The sequence below is a fragment of the Quercus suber genome, unplaced genomic scaffold (genome assembly GCF_002906115.3).
Source record: "Quercus suber isolate HL8 unplaced genomic scaffold, Cork oak 2.0 scaffold_298, whole genome shotgun sequence".
NCBI classification, from domain to species: Eukaryota; Viridiplantae; Streptophyta; class Magnoliopsida; order Fagales; family Fagaceae; genus Quercus; species Quercus suber.
In genome coordinates this window covers 584,745-605,180 of record NW_027069754.1, presented here as the reverse complement: position 1 = coordinate 605,180, position 20,436 = coordinate 584,745, and the positions used below count along the sequence as shown (strand labels likewise).

The following is a 20,436-nucleotide window of genomic DNA, read 5'->3' as shown; positions in this document are numbered from 1 at the left end:
CTCCCCACTCCCACCAATCTCTCCATTTAATGCACCAGATTTTCCCCAAGGCTAAAATGAGGTCTAGGTTCATAATCCTTGTCAACCCTCATTAAATGGCCTTCCATTCATATTCCCTCCACTACCACTATATAAACCCTCCCCCTCCTTCATTCCAAGGCACCAAAAAATCCCCTCTCTTCTCCTCTCTTGAGTTCTAGTGAAGTAGAGTAGTCTTGTCATATCTTGGTCTTCCTGAGACTCAAGATATTGAGTGAGACTCACTCTTCCTCTCCTAGTTCTTCTTTTTTCCTCCACCCTTAAGACCTCCACCAAGAGTCTCCTCCTCCACCGTATGAATCTTGCATGAAGGTATAATCCATTTCCCTAACTTGTTTTTTGTGTTACCATGATGAGAATTTAGGATTAAAGCATGATAGTGATTATTTAAATTCTCTTGAATATGTTTGAATGTTCTTAAATGCTCTTATGCGTTCTTTACATGTTCTTGGTTGTTCATCACATGTTCATGCATATCACTAGTTTTGATCTTAAATTTACATCAAAAATATGAAAAACATGTTTGTTTCATAATTCTTTCAAATCCTTGAATCTAGGTTATCACCATCCACACACATTCACTAGAATTTTATTTTTCAATCCAAATGCAATGTTTAATAAATTGAATTAAGGTTTATCACGTGCACACACATTAAATTCAACATGTAAATTGATTGACATATTGGATGATATGATATGATTGTTGGCCACCATAGTCTAGAAGACCGGTTTCACCGGGCAAGGTGGGTGCCTAACACCTTCCCACCTTGTAACATAGCCTCCGAACTTAGATCAAGGGTTAGTAGATCAAATGCTTATCCTTGTAATTTTCAATTTCTAGATTGTAACTAGGAAACAAAGCCATGTACTTTATCTTTGATTGTATCTAGGACCAAAGCCATGTAATTTCCTATGTTCAATGTAAATTAAATTTCAAATTAATAAAATGAGGAATTTTTCAATTATGGTTTTCTTATTTTTCCAATAATTAAATAAGTGGCGACTCCATTGTAAAACCCTCAATCTAAAGGGGAAAATATAACTAGTCGAACCTCTATTTTGAGAGGCAATAACACGACTCCACCCATTCACGTGGGTTTGGCCCAACATTCATTAAAACGGGCCGGGGGCGCGGTCTCTCATAGCCCGAAGTATGGACTTCAGGGGTAGTTGGGTTAAGATGACCACCGTGTGAGCCTGGAAGTAATGAGGCAGCTTTCGCGTGGCATGGACCACGGCAAGTATGGCCTTTTCCAAGGGTAGGTACTTGACCTCGGCTTCGTGTAATGACCTGCTAACATAGTAAACCAGTTTTTGGACACCACCGTCATCTCGTATCAGCACCAGGCTCATAGCGTGGTGCGCCACAGCAATGTATGCGTATAGGACCTCGTCGGCCTTTAGTTTAGACATGATGGGTGGTCAGGCCAAGTAATCTTTGAGCTGTTAGAAGGCCGTGGCGCATTCCTCGGACCACTCAAATCTCTTCCACTTGTTGAGCAGGAGATAGAACGGTCTGCATCGGTCGGCCGACCTGGAAATGAATCGATTCAGGGCCGCAATCATTCCAGCAAGCCTCTGGATCTCTTTAGGGTTTTGCGGAGGCCTTAGGTTTTGGATAGCTCTGATTTGGTCGGGGTCGACCTCAATCCCCCGGTGGGTGATGATGTAGCCTAGGAACTTGCCAGATCCACGCCGAACGAGCACTTGGATGCATTTAGTCGCAGCCTGTGCTTTCTGAGGACGTTGAATATACAGCCGAGGTCCCACAGATGCTCGAGCACCAATCTGCTCTTCACCACCATATCGTCAACATAGATCTCAATGTTTTTGCCCAACAATGGCTCGAACATTCTCGTCATCATCCTTTGATAAGTAGATCTAGCGTTCTTCAGGCCGAATGGCATCACCTTGTAGTGGTAGTTCCCGATGGGTGTTACGAAGGTCGTCTTCTCTTGATCCTCCAAGGCTAATGGGATCTGGTGGTAACCTTGAAAGGCGTCTAGGAAGCTCGTTCGAGGATGGCCTGCGATTGCATCCACCAGCTGGTCTATCCGTGGCATTGGGAAGGGGTCCTTTGGGCAGGCTTTATTCAGGTCCGTGAAGTCCACGCAAACCCTCCATTTCCCACTCTTCTTCTTGACCACCACAGTGTTGGCTAACCACTCGGGGTAGAATACTTCTTTAATAGCGCCCGCGCGCTTGAGTTTATTGACCTCTTCCTTAATTGCCTCGGCGTGCTCCTTTGACGGGCGTTGGGGTGGTTGCTTCTTGGGGATCATCGAAGGGTTGACGTTAAGGCGGTGACAGATGAAGGATGGGTCAATCCCTGGGGCATCGCAGGGGTCCCATGCAAACACGTCTAGGTTACTCTTGAGAAACTCAAGCAACTCCTCCTTCTTTCGGGGAGGCAGTTGGGTTCCGACCTGAAAGAACCTTTCCTGGTCGCCATCGATGACCACTTTCTCTAGGCCTTCGAGCCTTGCTTCCTCGGCGGCCGCATCAGCTGGTGCCACCGAGGTGGTTAGCTGCTATAAGTTTTCAGCCATGGTGGCCGAGGGCTCCGTATCTTGCAGACGTGAGGTGGCCGCGACCATGCACCGCCTTGCCGTTGACTGGCACCCTCGGATCTCGAGGATTCGGTCTCCAGACGGGAATTTCACTTTCTGGTGCAAGGAAGAGGCGACACCTCCTAAGGTGTGGAGCTAAGGCCTTCCCACAATGGCAGTGTAGGGGGAGTACGTGCTCACCACTATAAAGTCTACCTCTACTACTTCCGGGCCGGTCTGGATGGGCAGTCTGATCATGCCCTCCGGTATGACTAGCTTCCCATCGAAACTCATCAAGGGGGAGCTATAGGGCGACAAGTCCTCGGGCTTTAGCCCGAGCCCCTTATAGAGGTCGGGGTACATGACCTCCGCCGCGCTACCACCATCCACCATCACCCTTTTGACGTCATAGCCCCAAATTCTGAGGGTGATCACCAAAGCATCGTCGTGGGGTTGGGTGGTTCCGTCCTTGTCCTCCTCGAAAAAAGTCAGGGTCGGGTGACAGCCTCTTCTGGCCCTCTTTGGCTCTGACTGGGACTTCCCGGTGGCCATCTAGGCTACGGGCAGCACCCGCGAGGGGCGCATGCCTGTTCGTCCTGGCGCAGCCAAGATCACATTAATCGTTCCAGCGGGCTGCCCCATGGCTGTGTCCCTCTGTGGCTTCTGGTAGGTCTGGCCTTGCTGGCTGCTGGAATGGTGCAGGAGATGCTTCAGCCGCCCTTCCCGGACTAACTGGTCCAGATAGTTCCAGAGATTCCTACAGTCCTCCGCGGTGTGCCCGCGGTTCTGGTGATACTGGTAGTAACGATCCTGATTACGCTTCTTAGGGTCCCTCGACATCTTATTCAGCCACTTGAAATACGGTTCGTTCTTAATCTTTTCCAGCAGCCTGTGCATCGGTTCTCAGAACACAGCACCGACAGCCTAGGCGTTTGTCGCCCTAGATTGCCCTATAAAATCTCTTCTCGGACGGGCGTTGTTATATTGATCCGACCTGGAATCCCTCCTCTCCTGAGGGATAACTTTCTCCTTCCCCTTGCCCTGTAGCAAGTCTTCCTCCACTTGTTTATATTTGTCGATCCGGTCCATTAGCTGCCGCACACTGGTGGCGGGCTTACCAGTTAAGGACTTCCTCAGGCCGTGCCCCATTGGGAGCCCGTTCTTGAACGTGTTGATGGCGACATCATCGTACTTGCCGTCCAACTCGTTGTAAATCTCCCAATACTTGTCCGAGTAAGCCTTGAGGGTCTCGTCATTGCTCATGGTCAGGGACAGCAACGCGCTCATGGGCTGAGGAGGTCAGCTGTTTGTGACAAAACGGGAACCAAAGGCCTGGGTCAGCTGTCTGTACGAGTCTACGGAATTCGTCCTCAAGCCGTTGAACCACCTCATTGCCACAGGCCCCAAGCTGGACGGGAAGACTTTGCACATCAGCGCCTCGTTCTTAGAGTGAACGGCCATCCTCTGATTGAACTGGCTCACGTGCTCCACGGGGTTCGTTTTGCCATTGTAAACAGTGAAGGTTGGCTGCTGGAACCTCCGAGGGAGCACTGCCTCGTCTATGGGACGCGTAAAAGGCGACCTAGAGAGCCGGTCCAGCGCCCTGCTCATGGCGTCGCTTCCCAAGCCCTTAGGGGTGGGGCTGCCACGCCTACGCCTCTGATAGCGCTCATCCTCATGGGAGAAAACTTCACTCGGGGGTGTCGTCGACCTTTGCCTGTAGTCATCATCACTTTCGTCGTCAGAGGGTAAGTCAAGGCTGGGTTCGGGTCGCTTTCGCTGTGCATGGCGCAACTTTCTCTTCAGATCATCTATCTCTCGCTGCATGGCCGCCTTATCTTCCTGCCTCTGAGAGGCGTGACTCTTATCCTCCCGCGGTCTCGCGGCTGGGTCGTTATCGCCTCCCTGGGGCACGCGGCAGCTTTTATGCGTATGGCTTTCGCTAGTTTGCGAGGTGTGCACGCTTCCTTCTCGGAATCGTCCGTTTTCCTCGTTTTGGCCGTGCCCCGTGTTGCCATATTCGTTCGGACGTTGGGGTCTAGCTGGTTCGTGTCGATGGGAACTCCCTTGGTGAGGGTCTGACCCTACTATGCCTGGCTGTTGTCCTTACTGATGCACGAGTTCTTCCCACAGACGGCCCCAATTGTAGGGACCGAATTTGGGACACTTCTTCAGGTTGAGAGAGTGGACCCAAGCCCAGCTTTTCCTTCAATGAATTTATAGAGAGTGGACTCAAGAACTAGGCCTTAGTAAGGGATGCAACTGCTTTGCATGGTTGCATGTGGGCTTATCAACCTAAACGCGAATTGGGATGCACAAGGCTTGGCGTTCTTATCATTTCTTTTAAGACTGATTACAAAGGTCCAGAGAACACAAGTCGCTACAGTACTCCCTCATGCAGATCTCCCGTCCCCCTTTCAGGAGAGACTCCTTATGTTATATACCTCTCTAAACTGATCCTAACTCTCCATTTGTTGACCAGTCAGGCCACCACTTGAGAGCCTGTCCCATCAGCCACATCTCCATTCCCCCTATGGGTTGCAGCACCCATGGCAGCACTGTTTAGGAGTCCTATCCTCATTAATGCGGCCAGGACGTTAGTTGAGAGCATTCAATATGGAGGTGACAGCCCGCCTAAACTTGCTCCTTCACCGTGCTCCCGTCGCCGACGCGTGGCACTTGCCCTTCCCCTCCTCGGATATTCAAGAAGACTCTCCTTTGGTGGAGTGGTGCCTGTGTACTTCCGAGGTCTCGGATGTCCGAGGACGGGGTCATCCTCGGATATGTTCCTCGGGGGGCGGACATCGCGCTTTCATCCTCGAACCCCTCATGCATCCTCGGCATGGGCCTCTGGGCCTGGATTGAAGTGGGCCAAGGCTGCCTGATTTTCTGGCCCCACATAAATATAAATACATTAATACAATAGACGACACTATTATATATTATATTACATTCACTTTCAAAACATATATGTTAACTCAATCATTCTTGACTCAACGATACAATAATTGTAAATCAACAACACAGTAATATTATTAATATATTATATAAAGTTATAAACAAAAAAAAGTAAAGAAATTACAGCCACAAATTTCTTTATTTTTTATGACATAGGTAGACCCATAAATGAAAGTCATCCAAGTTTAAATTGCTAAAGAATAATCCCATATTATTTATTTTTTTTGGGATTGTTGTTGTGATTTGCTAGGGTGGCTGGTGGTGTAGCAATGATTTGGGTTCGTGTTGTGGGTGATTTTTTGCTGGGCAGAGGATGGGTAAGCGATTGTTGTTGGGTGGAGGAGGTGGTTGGGGTTTGGGTTTGTTCACGGTGGAGAGAGAGAGACGGGGGAGGAAGGAAGAGAGAGAAAATTAAAGAGAGGAGATTTTTTTTTGGTTATATATTTTAGTGAATAATATATATTATTTTAATGAGTAGAATAGGAAAATAAAAGTTGAGATGATGGGTGTATTATAAAATGGTATTGTATAATTGATAAAGTAGCTTTTTGGGATGGTAAATAGGATGACCTTCTCGGATGCGAAAGCTCTAACAAAAGCAATCTAGTTTAGTCTTTAGTAGTACATTACTTGTGTTCACAGCTAAAACATCGACTGAGAAAAAGAGAGTTTGAGAGAGAGATACCCAGTGGTTGAGAGATATGAGAAGAGAGAGGATCTAAGTTTTATTTTTTGGGGGAATGGAGAAGGTGATCGGTAGTGTTGAGATATGAGAAGAGAATTTTTTTTATGTTATCGGGATTTAGTTCTAGAAAGTATCAGTTTTTTTTTTTTTTTTGGGTAAAATAGTTTTTATTTATTTATTTTTAATATGACTTATGTGGAAAAATGTGAGAGGTCCAAATCCTACATCGTAAGCTTTAAGAAGTAAAATAAAAAAAAAGTTAAATATTGGTTAGAGACTCCAATTTTATAACATATATAGACGATAAAATAAAACAAAGTTTCAAGCATAGGGCAATAAAACCTAATTTATAAAAATTATTATTGCATCTGCACTTAAAGCACCTACTAGTCTCAACCTTCATAAATTACGACGGAGTCATTGCATTATTCAATGAATTAGCATTAACAAAATCAAGATTAGTTTTGTGCAAAACAACAAAATATCATTGAATGCGACAAATTTCATTGAAAGAGATCAATATTTAAAATTTTACTTATTTAATATTCTTATAAAATTAGATATTATTATAAAATATAATTTTAGAGTTTGAAACAAAAAATCTTCTTGATAATTTTGTTGGTCCATTAACTAAATCAAGTAATGACTGTGCTACCCAATAATTAGAATAAATTATATCAATTAACAAACACAAAATAAAATTATTCCTGATTGCCAACAAAGCCTCGAATGGACTACAACTATTATATACTAGGCATTAAGCATTACTACAATCATAGACTCATAGTACAAATACTTTTTTTTTTTTTTTCAGTGAAATCAAGTGCTAACACATATTTATGTGATAATAAGTTTAGAGATAATAATTTTTACAATCTTCTTCACAACTATGGAATTAAAAGGTAGTGGCGGCTCCAGAAATTTTTTTTTTCTAGGGGTCAGTAAGAAGATTTATTTTGGATAGAAGATAAATCTTGCGATCTATGTAGTCTACTTATTACAGATTTATTCATAGTACCCACTAGAGAATAAAAGATAAACTATAAATTCATTAAGCATATTGTTTCTTAATACAATGAACATAGTAATTATTATTACTAAAATTAAATCTTGGAAATCATCTATTTTTTCTAAATATAATAAACATATTAATTATTGTTGTTAGGTGAATTTTAATTATTACTGCTTAGAATATTTTTATTTATTATTTTATATTTATACTTGATGTTGAACAGAATCAGTACGCTAGACAATTCGACTTCGATGGGCTGAAGGTTGTAGCGAAGGCTTGAAAAATGAACACATTATCAAAGGAGACTGGAGTGGACTAGCCTAAGACCCTCCGATGACTAAGTTAGTATCTCACAAAAATGGAGTTCTAATTGTATTGGAGTAAAATACCAGAATGTCCTTCCCTTTGCTTGATTCAGACCGGTCCTTATATAGAGAACCTTGGAGCAATTATTTGGTTTAGTAACTTCCCCAAGATTTGTGGAAGTTCGAAATTCTAGAAATAACTTCCTCAACGGCTATGCAACCGCTAATAGAAGTTACATACTTAGGAGAAATTGGTGGTGATGAACACGAGTTGATTAACCACTCCAGAATTTGTCAAGTGTTATATGGTCGTCCATGTGCTTTGCCCATGGACGACTCCTTGTGTATAGACTGATGTTGTGTGGTTGTCCATGCGCTTTGCACATGGACGACTCTTTCGTCCAGATGGCCTAAGGTGACGACTCTTTTGTCCAGATGGCCTGAGGTTTATTTAATTAATCAATATCCATGGATGATCACTATGGACGAACCAGAGATTGTCAATTTTGCTATCCCATCAATACTGTTTTACAATTATTTTATTTAACAATTTAGCTTCACTTTGATAATTATTGGTCTTTGTAATTGTATTAAGAAAATTTGTATTGTGCTAACATTTGCTTTTGTCTTTACTCAATCACTCCTCTGTCTCACGCTCTTGGTCTAATTTATTTAAAGAAACATCCTTTATCTAATTGTTAATTGTCTTTTAGTGTTAACATTTGAGTATTTAATAATTTTCCCACTAACTGATTGACCCACTCTCCCAGATTCCACTCAATAAATAACAAATTAAAAGAACATTCAAATTTAGCCACTCCACTCACATATTCGGTCAAACGTATAAATTAATTGAGAAGTGTCATGTTTATAACATTTTTACAATAAATCCTAGATGGCAAGTTGTTACCGATTCTAACTTAAAACCATTACTAAAATTACTTTTTTGCCGAATAGTAAAAGCTAGTAACAATCTGCCACTTAGAATTTCTTGTAAAAGTGATGTGAAAATGTTGTGAACATAACATTTCTCAAATTAATTATAATTTTATTTGTAAGAATAAATTGTTAAGAAGATCATATTCAAACTTATATTAGTTGAACTTAAAAAAATTAGAGTTAAGTGTTCAAAGTTTTATTTTAGGGGATCAAAAGTCACCAAAAAAAAAAAAAAAAAAAACATTATGGGCCTGTTTGGATAGAACTTATTTTGCTGAAATTGAAAACTGAAAACACTGTAGCAAAATAATATATTCATTTGACCCTTGACCTAAAGGTGGTGCCGGCCCTATGAAAGTACCATATTGTGATTAGTGCTAATAAAAGTAATCAACAACTGTGAAACTTAATTATTGCATCCCAAGCATGATTGTTTATGCTATGAGCTAGGAGAATGCCATGTGATAAGTAATAACTGACCTAAAAGATGCCCAAATTCATTTCCATTAACTTCTTTTTTGAGAAGAAAATTTCTTTTTACTTGATTGTGAGTATATATAAAACAAAACTGCTCCACTGAATTTATAGCGCTCCCTTCGTAACGAGGATATAAAACTCATCCTCCGTCGTCTGTCTAAGAAAACCAAACGGCTTGATCAAGACACCTTTGTTTTTTTTTTTATGTCAGATCAAGACAATTTCGGTTAGTTTTAATAACATTTTAAGCAATACCATAAGGAAATCACTATCATCAATGAAGCATCTTTTGTAGTTGTCAAACTATAAAAGCAGCCAAACCAGCATCATTTTTTAACAAGTCAGGATCAAAGAGTATTGTAGCTCAATTAGTTAGCGCTTCCTAAAAATATTAAAGTTTTAAATCCCCACTCCCTTAACTATTAAATTATCAAAAAAAAAAAAAAAAAAAAAACTTCATCGTTAACGAAGTAAATGAGTGTTGCTTGTTGTGAAAGTAAAACAAGCGCCATCAAGTCATCAACTATTGAATTATAAAAAATCATCGTTGACAAAGCGAATGAGTACTGAGTAGTGTGAATGTAAGGCAAACGAGGCCTTAGCACCAAGTTGTTATTTGATGGATGATAGAAGCTGACTATTTGAGAGGACCATTGGCAATCTTAGAGGATGGAAAATTATAGTAGTGTAGCATGCAGATTCTGTTTTCCATTTTTGTTAAATTTATTTAATTGTTCAATTCCTTGCACAACATGACATAAGCGATACATAGTATATGAGACTGGACTCGTTCCATGCAACCATTAATTAGTTTTGATTGTGGGTTTTGCTATTGACATATATATATATATATATATGTGGATAGTGAATGAACCCTCACAATTTATGTCTCTTCGTGGAACACAAACAAAGTCATTTGCTTGTTCTAATGTATATTCCTATTAATTATAACATTTTGAACGTCTATCTACATTTCAAATGTTTGCGGTGACATCTTTTAGTTCAATATTCTATGACATGTGTGCATAGTTGATTGTGTGTAATTCCCATTCTTTAGTAGAAGATTCTTAGTTCATGACCTGAAAATTTTCCAATCACAGGCCACATACATGGCTTTTGTTTTCTTTCTGTTTTTGAAAATTTCTTTTTTTAGTAATTTTTGTATAGTTTTTGATGTGCCCTTTCTCCAAACAATGAACAAATGTGGATTATTTCGCCAACCAATATGATGTTTACAGTTAGAGGCAGAAGGGAAATTTTTGGTTCACTGAAAAAAACAGAGGAATATTTTGGAAGATTTAAAATTTTGAATAACATCACAATAGGGGCGACCTCTTACTGGTTGGACTGACATCAATATGGAATAAACCTTCTTCTGCCTTTATTTTCTTGATTACTGTGATTTTTTTGGTAATGTATGTTTGAAATAAAATAATAGTACGATTAAGACACAAATTTTTTCATAATTATTGCAACTTGCAAGTATATGTTGTAATTTTTTTTTGGGAGGATAAGATGCAAGCTATTATTAAGAAATGTTGGCTAAATCAGCCTGGAAAACAAGAAATAATTGCAGAGGGACATCCTTTATCCAAACTAAAAAATTTAGAAACAATCCTTGAATTATAATGATTGGAAGAATCCCATTTTCATGATTATATCCACGGAGAATTCAAGCCTAGTTGTTAACTAGACCTATAAAATTAAGCAGAATCACCTAATAGGCCATTATAAAGCTCGTATGAGTCATATCCAACCCAATAGGTGTTGGCAAAAAAAATTAAGAATAAGAAAACAAACAAAAACAACTCTCTTTATGTTGTATAAAAATAATAGTTTTCATAACCGGACCCGGCTAGCTAGCTTAATTGGGTTTACAAAAAACCACATGTCTGACACACTAACCATTAAGGTAAGTCAATGTCTTAGGTCTTTATGTTACAAACTAATATATTTATTATATATATTTGAATAATATTTTTTATTTTGTCAAAATTTGGCCTTAGTTGAATTTCAATTTAATCTTAAAAATCTTGAACCTCTCTATTTTTCTATTTTTTTAAATAGTCGGAATTTCAAAACAAAGATAAAAATAAATTAATACAATTTTCATGATGCCATTCCATGGAGAATTGAGCCCTATTTGGACCATATAAATTTAAAAAGACCACTTAATAAGTAATATCCTATGCTAATTACTTGGAAATCAATTATTTTAACCGTTGGACTACAAATCCATGTGAAAGAAGGGGGAAAAAAACAGTTGGCCTATAAAAGAGAATATTCTGACACCATAATAAATTATCAATTTTCTAAAAACTTAATAAGAATGTTAGAAAAATGTGAATTATTTATTAGACTCTCTATTGCAACTTTTGCAAATATTTCGTTTGGCTTCCCACCGAGTGGCTTCACATAACCTCTAGAATCCTTCTTGGCGAATCAACCCAAAACTTTAGAACTCAAAAATAATGACCCACTATTGGAGAAATAACTATATGGTTTCATAACAATTTTAAGGCTCAAGGTGTCAATCACACAGTTGTTATATTGTTTAGGATCAAAGCACAAGATGGATTTGGACAATGATATGTTTATATTCACTATTCATGTAAAGTGTACACAAATAGTGTACAACATTGTATATGTGCATGCAAATATATACAATATTGTATACGGTTGTTTAGTATATTATGTAAAGGATACATGAACAATGAATGTTAAAGCATAATTTTCCTCAATCTTTATTCAAACTTGAATTTTAGATTATTACAATCTTGTTCGAGCGAGAATAGAGATGATGTCAAGTGAATCTAAATTTAGCTTAAGCAAAAATCCTTGAACTTCATATCTTCAATCAGCTTCTTAACAAGATTTGTAACCTAACTCAAATACATAAATTTAAACCATTTTAACCAACATCTGAAATCTAACACTTATCCTTTCAGATGTAGGAATTGAGGTATACTTACGCATCTGAAGATGTCAATGAAGGAAAATCTTTCTTTCTGGATTGAGACTTGTAGTTCACGGTTTTTGCTAGTGGAATGTAAAAAATTCGAATGTGATCGTTCTTGACATAGCTTAGTCAAAATCATATTCATAAAAAAAAGAACCGTGACTAACTCCAACAAGTACTCTCATCAAAAAAAAAAAAAAAAAAAAAAAAAAAAAAAAANAAAACTGAAAACACTGTAGCAAAATAATTTTTAAATGTATGAATAGTGCTGTGGGACTGTTTTTTAATGAAAAGTTGTTAAAAAGTAAAGTTTGTGGGACCTGTGAACAGTGCACAGGTGCATTGCTATTGTTGATGAATAGTGCATGAACCGTAGCCGTAACAGTATTATTTGCTCCTGAAACGTGTGCCAAAAAAAAAAAAAAAGAGTAAAACGCGCAAACGCATAAACGTGAATGCAGAAACGTATATCTAAACGGATACTCTATATATATATATATATATAAACATTTAGTCATCTCAAGGATTCATTTGACCCTTGACCTAAAGGTGGTGCCGGCCCTATGAAAGTACCATATTGTGATTAGTGCTAATAAAAGTAATCAACAACTGTGAAACTTAATTATTGCATCCCAAGCATGATTGTTTATGCTATGAGCTAGGAGAATGCCATGTGATAAGTAATAACTGACCTAAAAGATGCCCAAATTCATTTCCATTAACTTCTTTTTTGAGAAGAAAATTTCTTTTTACTTGATTGTGAGTATATATAAAACAAAACTGCTCCACTGAATTTATAGCGCTCCCTTCGTAACGAGGATATAAAACTCATCCTCCGTCGTCTGTCTAAGAAAACCAAACGGCTTGATCAAGACACCTTTGTTTTTTTTTTTATGTCAGATCAAGACAATTTCGGTTAGTTTTAATAACATTTTAAGCAATACCATAAGGAAATCACTATCATCAATGAAGCATCTTTTGTAGTTGTCAAACTATAAAAGCAGCCAAACCAGCATCATTTTTTAACAAGTCAGGATCAAAGAGTATTGTAGCTCAATTAGTTAGCGCTTCCTAAAAATATTAAAGTTTTAAATCCCCACTCCCTTAACTATTAAATTATCAAAAAAAAAAAAAAAAAAAAAACTTCATCGTTAACGAAGTAAATGAGTGTTGCTTGTTGTGAAAGTAAAACAAGCGCCATCAAGTCATCAACTATTGAATTATAAAAAATCATCGTTGACAAAGCGAATGAGTACTGAGTAGTGTGAATGTAAGGCAAACGAGGCCTTAGCACCAAGTTGTTATTTGATGGATGATAGAAGCTGACTATTTGAGAGGACCATTGGCAATCTTAGAGGATGGAAAATTATAGTAGTGTAGCATGCAGATTCTGTTTTCCATTTTTGTTAAATTTATTTAATTGTTCAATTCCTTGCACAACATGACATAAGCGATACATAGTATATGAGACTGGACTCGTTCCATGCAACCATTAATTAGTTTTGATTGTGGGTTTTGCTATTGACATATATATATATATATATATGTGGATAGTGAATGAACCCTCACAATTTATGTCTCTTCGTGGAACACAAACAAAGTCATTTGCTTGTTCTAATGTATATTCCTATTAATTATAACATTTTGAACGTCTATCTACATTTCAAATGTTTGCGGTGACATCTTTTAGTTCAATATTCTATGACATGTGTGCATAGTTGATTGTGTGTAATTCCCATTCTTTAGTAGAAGATTCTTAGTTCATGACCTGAAAATTTTCCAATCACAGGCCACATACATGGCTTTTGTTTTCTTTCTGTTTTTGAAAATTTCTTTTTTTAGTAATTTTTGTATAGTTTTTGATGTGCCCTTTCTCCAAACAATGAACAAATGTGGATTATTTCGCCAACCAATATGATGTTTACAGTTAGAGGCAGAAGGGAAATTTTTGGTTCACTGAAAAAAACAGAGGAATATTTTGGAAGATTTAAAATTTTGAATAACATCACAATAGGGGCGACCTCTTACTGGTTGGACTGACATCAATATGGAATAAACCTTCTTCTGCCTTTATTTTCTTGATTACTGTGATTTTTTTGGTAATGTATGTTTGAAATAAAATAATAGTACGATTAAGACACAAATTTTTTCATAATTATTGCAACTTGCAAGTATATGTTGTAATTTTTTTTTGGGAGGATAAGATGCAAGCTATTATTAAGAAATGTTGGCTAAATCAGCCTGGAAAACAAGAAATAATTGCAGAGGGACATCCTTTATCCAAACTAAAAAATTTAGAAACAATCCTTGAATTATAATGATTGGAAGAATCCCATTTTCATGATTATATCCACGGAGAATTCAAGCCTAGTTGTTAACTAGACCTATAAAATTAAGCAGAATCACCTAATAGGCCATTATAAAGCTCGTATGAGTCATATCCAACCCAATAGGTGTTGGCAAAAAAAATTAAGAATAAGAAAACAAACAAAAACAACTCTCTTTATGTTGTATAAAAATAATAGTTTTCATAACCGGACCCGGCTAGCTAGCTTAATTGGGTTTACAAAAAACCACATGTCTGACACTTCAACAAGTACTAAAAACAATAGCAAACCCACGGACAAGGACAATATTGGTTATTAAATCTAGTCTTAATGTGTCATCCCTGACTTAAAGGCATTACTCCTTCATGACCATGGCCAGTTCATACTTTGTATCATTGTCAGTCTTGTTACTGCATTTTGATTGGGATTTTTTTTTTTGGGAAATCATATCAGTTTCATGACTTCATCATAGATTATGTTCAAAAGAAAAATGGTGTATCCCATCGAGGGACCACTGACCGGCCAGTTCTCATGCAAAGCTTTTTTATTTTTTATTTTTATTTTATTATTATTATATTTTTTTAATTGAAGTTGAGACAATCTTCTATTTTCATGACATCAGCAATTCTTCACACTCCAAACATAAGAACAAAATTACAACTCCCATTGATATGTAGCATGCTAGCTAACAACAATCAACAAGATCAAACCAAAAAAAAAAGTTTTATTTATTATTATTTTTTTATAATTGGAAAATACCATATTTCCATCTGCTGAAGATTCTGTCCAAAACCGTTTGGTATGGAACGAGTGACATTATAGAGGGGAGGTTATATGTGCCACCTATTAGTTTTGATCTTATATATATATATATATATAAAGTGAGAGAGATACACTTTGTGCAACTTTAAGCAATGTTACACTATTCAATAACTTGTTATTGAATTTATATTTTGAAAATCACACAATTGAATTACATGTTTTATATGTTCTTAACATGCATGCCTATTTTCATGTCAATTGGATGTTATTTACCATTAGAATAATAAATTCATCTTTAATGCATAATATAATATTTGATTACCTCAAAATTTTGCAAGCAATGAGAATATACGTAGATATATAATACAATAGTGGACTTGTCAAAATTCGCATCTAATTAAAAAATATTGAGTAGTGTAACAATATTACTTAAAGTTACAACTGATGTAACTCTAAGCAATGTTACACTATCCAATAACTTGTTATAGAATTCATATTTTGAAAATCTCACCGTTAAATTACATGTTTTATATTTTTTTAACATTCATGCCAATTTTTATGTTAATTGGATGTTATTTACCATTTGATTCATAAACTCATCTTTTATGCATTATTTTGAACTACAAAAACTTGAATTTAAACAATTGATTGATGACATAACTATTAATCTTTGATTACCTTAAAATAGTATGGAGAATATGCGAAAATAATATAATCTAACAGTGGATTTGTCAAAATTTGCATCAAATTAAAAAATATTGAGTGATGCAACATTGCTTAAAGTTACACCAAGTGTAACTTGAACCCAACCTTATATATATATATATGTATATATATATAAACAAAACGAGGAATCTAAACCTCTTCGAGTATTTGACTATTCATTCGAATGTATGCAGTCTCCTGTGTATACATCTAGTTATTATAGGAAGAAATTTCATGGGAATAACCTAAGATGTTGACAAGAGATTTCGATCAAGGATCTCATGTCATCTTATATATATATATATATATAGAAAAATAGTTGTTTTGATCTTGATCATGAGAACCAAAGGAAAATCTTGCTTCAATTAAAAATAAGATACTGGACATAGCAAATCTCAAACATGCATGTTCAAATAACGCATAAATAGTACAATCTCATAAAAAATTTGACAATTAAAAATGGAAAATTTATCGGGAAGATGCATTTTGTTCTATAATCATGCATGCATTAATTAGGATATCATTTAGCTTCATGAATTAATGGCCTCCGGGGATCAAGGAAATGGAAGAACCCTCCTGCATGTTGCTTCTTGTTTTCATATTTTTTTTCCCGACAATATCTCTCGTTTTCCACAGTCACCGATCATTCAGAATAAAATATACACTCAGTCGGTAATTGATTAATGATTAATTTAGTGTACTTTGACAGCTCAAAATAAAAATTCTGTTTATTGAAAAAATTAAAAAAAGAGAAGTTTATCTTAAGAGCAAGAGCCTTAACCTTGTTGATTATTAAAAAACTAGTATGTAACCCGTGCTGCCGCACGAGAATGGATATATTATTAATCATGAGTTTATTCATGTTTAAACAGTCCAGTTAAGTCTAAATTCATAGGAATATTTCAATAAAGGGAAAAATAGACCTAACCGTACCCATTCTTCTTGGACTTTGGGTTGTCCCAAAGGCTTGGCCTTTCCACCTACAAACCCAGAAATAAACAAAGAAACATTAACAAAGAGTGCAGTCGAGATCTCATAGGGAATCTATACTTGAAATAAATCAATGATAAATGATACTAAAATCGAATCGACAAAGAGTCAAAAGAACCTACCCAATAATGGCTCTAGCGGTGCGACGGCAAAAGAAATAAAGACCTTTGCAAGAGTTCTACTATATGTATGGAGTGCCTTGTTCTTGTCCCCTATAGACAATTAGAAAAATAAAATAATACAATTTTACATTCCAAACAACAATCATAATTATAATAAGCAAAGGGTAATACAAATCAAATAGTTGGTGTGCAATACTCAATCCAGTTTGGAGTATTCATTAAATTAGAAAGTTAACATTGAAACCGAAACCAGTAGATATGAAAATTTGAAGAAAAAAAAAAAGACACCAAAATCAAAAGGAATTAAAAAACGAATGATAAAAAAAAAAAAATAAACCACGTTTAAGCAAAGAAAATTCCTTGTTTCTCGGCAATACCTTCAATGGCTGTCAACCCTAAGCTAAATGGGTTTCAAACGTCTTTGATCATGCCCTTTATTTCTTCGTCATTCAAGCTTAATCAAAACCAATAACCCAAATACCCAAATTAATAAAAATCAACCCAAAATGATAAAACCTAAATCATATTTGATACCAATTTTTATTGTTTGAAGATACCTGTATCAATAGTGGTTCAAGCAATATATATTGGTGGCAAGAGGCTGGGTTGAAGGTGGGAGATAGTCTAACATGGTGGTGGTCCTTAATCTCTCCTTCACAATGCCTTACGACTCTCTCCCTCCCCCTGTCTCTTGTAAAATCAATGATTTTATTGGGTATAAAAATAGCCTCTTTGGTTTTCACGTTTGATTGCAAAATCAAGAAAAAACTTACTCATCTATACAACATGTGGAGCTAAACTATGAAAAGAATTTTCAGTGCCATTAATCATCAATCATGAGCATGACAACAGTAAACCTTTACTGAAACCTTTTTTTTTTAATTTTTTATTGCACCCAGTGGGTCTTGAACCCATGACCTCACCCTCCACTAAGAACTTATAAGGGGGGAGGTGCTAGGTGGCTAGAGAAGAATTCAAATATGCCCTTAAAGCAATTAAAGATTATTCTTCCTTTAAGTTTCTTCATAGCAGACCTTTAGTTGAGGAGGAATCTAGAGATATCAAATCATGATAGAAAATGTAGGGAAATAGAGTACTCACCTGTACAACATGTGGAGCTAAACTTGAAAAAGAATTTTCTACACCATAATAAACTGCAACAAATAAATGGGGAAAAAGATGCCACATTTAGGCTCAGATGCAACTGAGCCATAAACTTGAAATTATATAATTCAAATCAGAATTTTACTAGTTAGAATATATAACTATTAATTCTTTTAATTGTCTAGCAAGAATCAGCCTAATGGTAACTGTTCCATATATGTAGAAAAGGAAATGCCTGCAAATCGTTAAAGAAGCATGTAAAATAAATAGAACCTGAAAAACAATCTTAAAATAAAAATCAAAGAAGAATAAACAGATACAACATATTGCCTTACATCTCAAATAAAGTTACAATAATTGATACAAAAATATGGAAGAAACATCAAGGAAACTTCTCACTGATTGACGCTATTTAAAACTTGGAACGAAAGTTAAGAAAATAGTTTGGAACTTCTCTGCTATTGAGAGGTGAATAAATGTATCAATGCACTGTCTAGAAGGGGGGCTTTGCTTTCCCAAGATTTTGTCGTTTTCTTAGACCCCCCAATAGAAGTCTCCTTGTTACTTAGTCTAGATTCTGCAGGGGTGGCTTTTGATCATTGTATTCCTACTTTCTAGTTTTTAATGATATTATCCTTCTCACAAACAAAAAAAAAAAAAAAGAACTTCTCCACTATTGTGCCATGAATTTCAAAAGTTTTATATAGCATAGAAAGTATGTCTTCTTTTTCCTAATCACCTCACAATCTTGGACATGAGGATTAAATGGTGAAATTTCCAAACAGAAGAAAATTAAAACTTTGTTCAAAGGCCCATCTCATAACATTAGCGATAGAGATAGATTTGCTACCCCTCATTATCAACATCTTCTTAGAAGGAGGCACTAACTAAAATAATGAACTATTTTATGTAGCCAGATGAGGCTATTTATCATAGCATATATCTAGAAAGTATAAACTCTGTTGCAAATCAGATATTACTAACCACAAAAGAAAAGCCATAAAGTAGCCAGTGTTTCTCTCCCCTATACAATTATTCTGCACCAATGAAGAGCTAAGTAGAAATTGAAAGTAATATTTAACAATTAAAAAACAAACCATCTCACTACAAACGATTAAAACATAATAAGCAAAATAGTTTGATATTTTACCATCCATCCGCAATGATGGTCAAAGCGAGCAACACAGCTATCATAAATGCTGCAATGCTTAGACCTGGCAGGTCTAAACCAAAGGAGGAAAAAATCATTATTAAAAGAATTAAATGAAAGTTTTCAAAGAAATCTCTAAGACTCTCTCCCTCCTTGTCTCTTGTGAAATCAGTGATTTCATTAGGTATAAAAATAGCCTCTTTGGTTTTCACGTTTGACTGCAAAATCAAGAAAAAACTTAATTAGCACAGTAACTCACTTGACCCGATACATAGAAGTGGTTTTAATGAGAATGGGCCTACAAACATTTAGCCACATGGAGCAAAATTCAACTTCAATTTTAGATTCTAATTGAACAATTGGAAGGATAATTATGAACTGATCACCACATAGATGTAGACACATGGCACAAAATTAGAGTTCTAATTTGGAATTGCAATTTGAGTTTCTCTCTGCTTCACCTATTATTATATATATAGAAGTCTTAATTTTGTTACCGAGAGTTTTAGAACTTAATTAATACTTTGTGGTATTTTCAACAAAAATTTCGGGAATTCAAATATCATTATGCGGACTATCAAATTATTATTATTATTTTTAAAAAGTTTTAACTTTGTTCAGAAATCCAATCTAGAGTCAATCACGGCGGCTCCAAGAATTTTTTCCAATGAGGTCATTAAGAAATTTAAATTATACAAATTAATTACATATTAATTAGAGTCAACGGCTCCAGAAATATATTTATTATTAGTAATGCTACAAACACAAACTCTTTTACCACATTTTTACAAACTGCTGATATGATTTTAGTATTTTTCAAATAATTATTGGTAAGTAAGAATGTGATGTTAGCAGTGGACCCATATTAGAACTAATAAGAATTTGCCACATCAGCAGTTCGTAAAAATGTTGTAAAATAGTTTGTGGCTGTAGCATTATTCATACCAAATTAATTCCAATATAAATTTATTATAGTAAAATTGAATACACTAAGTATTTTTCACATTTGAAAATAGTGAGAAAAAACTTGTCCAATTTGGGAAAGTTGAGTAGTTAAAATTTGAAAGGTTGAGTAAAATATCATAAAATCATGGGTTAGGAATTCTAGAATATAATGGTATGATGATGATGATGAAGATGATGATGAGGATGGAGATTTGATTTTGTTTGGGGATATGAATAACAATAGAATGAGGATTTAATTTTTTTGGCCAAGCTGTTTCCCCCATGTGACATATGCCATTACGTACAACCACCCTTCTATAATAAACGTCTTAAGAAGTTGACCCTTAGTGGTTTGTGACTTTGTGTACCCCTAAAGCTATATATTATATATTCTTCCAATATTCTTTA

General features: G+C 36.1%; 1 protein-coding gene across 1 annotated transcript; it reads right to left on the bottom strand.

Moving 5' to 3' along the window:
* Nucleotides 1-3,140: 3,140 nt before the first annotated feature.
* Nucleotides 3,141-3,851, bottom strand: LOC111982995 (uncharacterized). The gene is made up of 2 exons (XM_024014626.1): nt 3,583-3,851; nt 3,141-3,477 (listed from the first exon to the last, which is right to left on the bottom strand). The coding sequence occupies exons 1-2, from the start codon at nt 3,849-3,851 to the stop codon at nt 3,141-3,143; spliced, it is 606 nt and encodes a 201-aa protein (XP_023870394.1).
* Between the last annotated feature and the right edge of the window lie 16,585 nt (nt 3,852-20,436).

What these genes read in the sequence shown, in the direction of transcription:
- LOC111982995 (XM_024014626.1), bottom strand. Translation starts at nt 3,851, where the DNA reads ATGAGCAATGACGAGACCCTCAAGGCTTACTCGGACAAGTATTGGGAG. An exon ending in CAGGAGAGGAGGGATTCCAG is followed by an intron (nt 3,478 to 3,582) that starts GTCGGATCAATA and finishes ACCGATGCACAG; the next exon opens with GCTGCTGGAAAAGATTAAGA.